This window comes from Poecilia latipinna, unplaced genomic scaffold (genome assembly GCF_001443285.1).
Source record: "Poecilia latipinna isolate Pla-1442-1.1 unplaced genomic scaffold, P_latipinna-1.0 Scaffold712, whole genome shotgun sequence".
NCBI classification, from domain to species: domain Eukaryota; kingdom Metazoa; phylum Chordata; class Actinopteri; order Cyprinodontiformes; family Poeciliidae; genus Poecilia; species Poecilia latipinna.
In genome coordinates, this window is record NW_015113328.1 from 75,349 (window position 1) to 80,544 (window position 5,196).

The window sequence follows — 5,196 nt, forward strand, 5'->3', positions numbered from 1 at the left end:
ATATCGTCTACTTTTTTTTGGTAGTTTAGTGTAATCTCAGCATCAAAAGCCAAAAGCTTTCTCCTGAAATCCTTGCTGTCTTTAGTTTGCTGAGCATGACTTCAATGATATTCAAAACAAAACTAACAAAAGAAGAAAAAAAACTGTGTTGCAGTAAACATTTTCAATTTACGATCTTATAAAAAAACAAACAAACAAAAAATAATAAGTGTTCATCTTAATCAGTTCCACTTGCCGGACGATCAAAATTTTACCATTTTATATCTTCAGTCAAAAACCGCATATAATTATTTTTTATTATTTGTTCTAGTCAAATTGATTCTAATGTTCTAATTAATTACAAATCAAAGAAAAAAAAAACAACAACAAATACTTGACCAATTTGTAATAACATTAGCTTTTATTAAAAATGTCATTTTTATGGACAAATACAAATATTACTCTATTTACAATTGCCAACTACTATACTAAAAACAAAAGCCCTGGAAAGCTCTATTCACAGCTAAGCTAACAGTGGTGACAATAAGGGAATCTCATTCATTAGTCAAAAAAAAAAACCAACAAAAAACCTAAGAAACAGAACTTAAAAGCGGACCGGTTGCTATTGGTAACCGGTCTCATCGACAGCCACACTCATCCACCACCATGTCCTGGTAGTGTCGGAGCACCACGTTATCATTGTTGTCGTAGTAGAGCATGGAGATCGGGGAGAGGCGGATGGGGGCGCAGCCGGGCTGAGGCGTGCCCTGCGGGTCCAGGGAGTGGACCAGCGTCTGCAGGATGGCGTGGTTGGTGCCGTTCAGGCTCTCGCTCAGCGGGAACGGACACTCGCCGTGGCAGTAGTTGGCCATGTAGCCCGGCGGGGCGATGATCCAGTCCTGCCAGCCCACGTCCTTGAAGTCGATGTAGAGGCGACGGGCCTTGCAGATGTTACTGGGCGTCACGGGGAGGTGAACGGCGCTCCTCCTTTGCCGGGAGTGACACTGGTGAGGGTTCAGGGACACGACCACCAGAGAGGCCTCAATCAGAGGGAGGGTCCAGGCTTCCTCCAATGGGAAGGCGTTGCCCGGCAGAAAAGGCGTGAGCTCATCCGGATCCACACCAAGAGGCGGACTCAGCTCCACGACCAGGCCGTAGTTGTGGCCCGGTTTGCGCCAGCTGTCCGCCAGCGGCGTCAGGTCCATGGCGATGGCGGCGGGCTCCAGCTGCGGCCGAATCGACCGCGACAGCAGGAGCCTGCGATTGGCCTGGGGATCGGCTCCCCGCAGCGTGGCTCGGATCACTTTGGAGAGCGACATGCTGACGGCTCGGGGACCCCGCAGGAACCCAGCGGGCCTCAGAGGCTTCCAGTGGAGCCTGATCTCCAGCTGAGCCAGAGACAGCAGCTCCACAGGCTGCAGGACAGACACGTTGAAGAAAAGCTGCTTCACCAGACAGGCCTGACAGCTGCTGCTCCAACCCGACACCAGCCTGCCTGCAAGACACCAGCAGGGAGAGCTGTGCTTTAACAAGGTCTTGTTGGGGGGGAGGGGTGACGGAGGGGTGTGGGTGCTTGAAAGACACCAAGCGCACAACGACATAAATAACGGTGGAGATGAAATTTCACGGCCCTTTATTTCTCGGTGGAACACACAGAGCGCCTGGACTCTTTGTGATTTTTAGCAGCAGCAGCATCGCTGGGTTTTGCTGAAGCAGCGGCCCAGGGTGATTTACAGACCCCAGAAGAAAAGCCTTTACCTGAGCCGCTTCCTAAATTAATCGGATGCGTTTTTGGTTTACCCGGCCTCGTTGCTGAACAACGCTGTGATCAATAAATAACACTGCATCTAGTCTTATGGGGTGCGTATGCAAATCCTGGTCGTTACTCTTTCCTCCGAGGCTGATCTCCTATGAACAAAGACGCACCAAACTTACCAGACAAGTAAGGGGTTTGCTATCATTTTAGTGTAGCAGCACATTTTAAAGTTGAGAATGCAGTAACTTGATTTACAAAAAAAAAAAAAAAACATTTCTTCTATATGCTAAGCTGAAGAATGTCACTTAAAGTCCTTTGGAAAAATATTTAAAAAATGGGCTCTTTGGTTTATTTATATTACAGTCTCAAGTCTTAATATATTAATTAAAGTTTTATGTAATGAGTCGCAGTACATTGTTGCAAAGGATAGGGGAATTACTCAATGTTTTCACAATTTAAGGAAAAATATCAAAAGCAGCAATGTGTTGACTGACGTGCGCAGCAGCAGTTTCAGGTTTTGCCACATTAGTTAAAGGAGAAAATGAGCTCAAGAGGAAAGTGGGTGGTGGGGGGGAACAGGAAAGGTCACATCACCAGTTTGGTAGCATTTCAATTATTGAAAACAAACTAATAAAACTAAAAAATTATATTGATATTGACTGATATGAAACCCAGTTAAATCTTTGCAGAAGAATGGGCTAACACTTCCACTTCACGAGTAAGCACTACTTGGTGTTAATCTTTTACCAAAAAAAAGAAAGAAACACATGAATGTTTTTAAAATGGTTAAACAGTGAAAGCGTTAGGTCTTACAGCTAGGCTAACTAAATTGAATAAAGCTTTAACTTTATTTTAAAACACGTCTCGCGTCAACCAAGGGGAACATTTAGTTTTAAACTCAATAACACCAAAGTCTCACCTTGGTCCTGAACGTAGCGGATGATGTTGCCGCGGACTCCGTACTCGGACACCGTGCAGGGGTCGCTATCGCGGGCCTGAATGCTCTCTGACCTCCGGAGCATCCTCCACAGCTCGGAGGGGACGGGGCGGCGGTGGCTCCCTGCGGGCTGCGGCCGCTCAGAAAGACCGAGGGAGCTGAGGAAAAGCCGCTCTCGGGTGTTTCTGTCCTCCGCGTCCGAGAAGGCCTGCAGACCGAGAAGCCACACAGCTAACACCAGCAGAGCAGCCATGTTTGGTCCAGGGGACTGAAGTGGAGCTCTGTGGTTCTTCACCTGTAGCGCTGGGAGCCTCCCGCTGTGCAGCTGGGTCATTATGTTAATGAGGAGCGGGCGGAAGGGCCACAGATAAGGTGGGGGGTGGACTGAAATAACATGAAGGTTCTAGTACTGTCTGCAAAATTCCTTTCAGAAGCTATTTATTCAGAAAGTATTCCACGTTTATTTACACAACAGAAAAGTATTAAATGCAATAAGTAAAATATGTCAAACATAAAAACAGCTAGGTTTTTCTTTTATAGTGAAAGACAGCACTGATTCAGATTCAATTTTGGTTTTCTTCCATTTGATTAAATTTAATTTGATCCCGTCTTTTTCTCCCATGAGCTAGTCAAAACTTTGTTTTTATGCACTGTGTGTTAAAGATAAACGCTTAAAGCATATTCAGCAGATAAGCTGGACATCAGTTAGCATAAGACTCTCCAGGTTACTGTGAAGTTCCAGGCTGTAGTTGGCCCCAAAATGAAATCCTGGTTTAGGACTCCTTCTACCTTCAGCTGGCTTGTTTGGGTTGGATTTAGACAAAAATGGGACCAGCAAGAAGTTTTGCTCAGACTTTGGACCGGCCTGACACCAAACTTCATTCTGCTCCCGTAGTGAGTTTATTGCACCACCTGGTGGGCAGTGGAGGTACTACACTAAACATCCCCAAAGAAAATAAATAAAATATGTTGTTTTACTCTTATGACAGTTTATATTATTGGCATGTGCTGCTTTAGTTAGCAGCAGTGCAAAATTTGTATTTTTTTTTTTGTTTACACATTTAATCCAAAATATGTTCCCAGTCCTTGTAGGAATTGTTTGCTTAGTTTAATTGTTATTCATCGTGCTCATTTTGTGTTCTCTTTTTGAAACAGACGCTATGTTCAAAACTGGATTAATAATTATGGATTATTGATTATTCTTGAAATCATTCAATGCAGAAAAAATGTAACGTTTCTTCTTTCCTTTTTTCAGAATCACTGATTGCGGTTTCGTGTCTTTGAAACTTTCCTCAAAGCAACACTGATGCATCAGCACTTCAGTTTTTTCCAGCTGAATGTTCCATTTTTCAAGCTATTTTGTCTAAACTTGCTATAAATAACCCTAACCCAGCTAAACGGGATCAGTTGACCCCTGAAGCCACAGGATTTGTGCTCTCAAATGTTTTAAATTTTTATTGAAAGCAAAAGGATTAATTAGTATATAGTTTTGGGCTTCATTAGCATGAATTAGCCCATAGCATGTAGCTGTTCAGAAGGCTCGTGTTGTTTCAGGAGAGGTCTGGTGTCTCTAATCTTCCCCAGATTCTCCACTGGGTCATTTGGGTCAGAGCGGTTTGCTGACCAGTCCAGAACTGTAACTCTACGGTCATCAAAGCAGCTAGCGGTTCTTTTGGAAGTGGGTTGGTGCCAAGTGCTGCTGGACAATGAAATCGGCATCTATATGAAGCTCTTCATCACAGGGAACCATGAAGTGCTCTGAGGTTTTCTGGTAGACAGCTGCTCTGGACCCAGATGACCCGGCAACTCCTGAACTTGTCACCTGAAGGGAAAATTTCACATTGGATTTAAAGCAACGTGGGATTCTGTAACCTCTCTGCTTTGGTATCTTAAGTTTCCAGATGAGTAGCAAAGTTTGCTTTTATTGAAAAGAGGACGTTGGAGCATTGAGAAACAGTCTGGTTCTTCTTCCACACCAAAGTGGGAAGTTTTGTCAGGTTGTTTCTATATACCATATCTACCTCTGTTTTTCCGTCCACTCAACTTTCCTGCAGTACATCACTCTGTACATCCGGCAATGACCTTTTGTGACTTACCCTTCATGTAGAGGTTGATTGAGGTCCGATGGACGACTCGCATCTGAACTGCATAATTCCGATAGTTGTAATGTTTCAATTTAGTCTATATAATATTCTAATTTGACACGATATTTAAGCCATAAATTAACAGAAAAACACTAGAAATCAGAGTTAAATCCTTATAGTCGTTCAGTTTTGCTTTTTAATTTCAATTAATAAAATACCTTACCTCTGCGTCTACTCTTTTGTCTAGTGATTTTTGATCACAGTAAAACACTGTTCTGCTTTTTTTTATGCTTCTAATGATTTAAACTTGATTCAGTGAGTAACTGTTTGGCTGATCTACAACAAAATTTAAATTTAACTTTCACATTTTCCTAAATGTGTAAATGTAATTTTCTAAAAACGTTTCAACTCCGATACATCCAACCAACCAAAACCGATTG

At 43.2% G+C, this 5,196-nt stretch overlaps 1 protein-coding gene across 1 annotated transcript; it reads right to left on the minus strand.

Moving 5' to 3' along the window:
• Positions 1-378: 378 nt before the first annotated feature.
• On the minus strand, positions 379-3,021 carry gdf3 (growth differentiation factor 3). The gene is made up of 2 exons (XM_015045185.1): positions 2,655-3,021; positions 379-1,474 (listed from the first exon to the last, which is right to left on the minus strand). Exons 1-2 carry the CDS (start codon positions 3,004-3,006, stop codon positions 618-620), a joined length of 1,209 nt encoding a protein of 402 aa, XP_014900671.1. The 5' UTR covers positions 3,007-3,021; the 3' UTR covers positions 379-617.
• Positions 3,022-5,196: the final 2,175 nt, after the last annotated feature.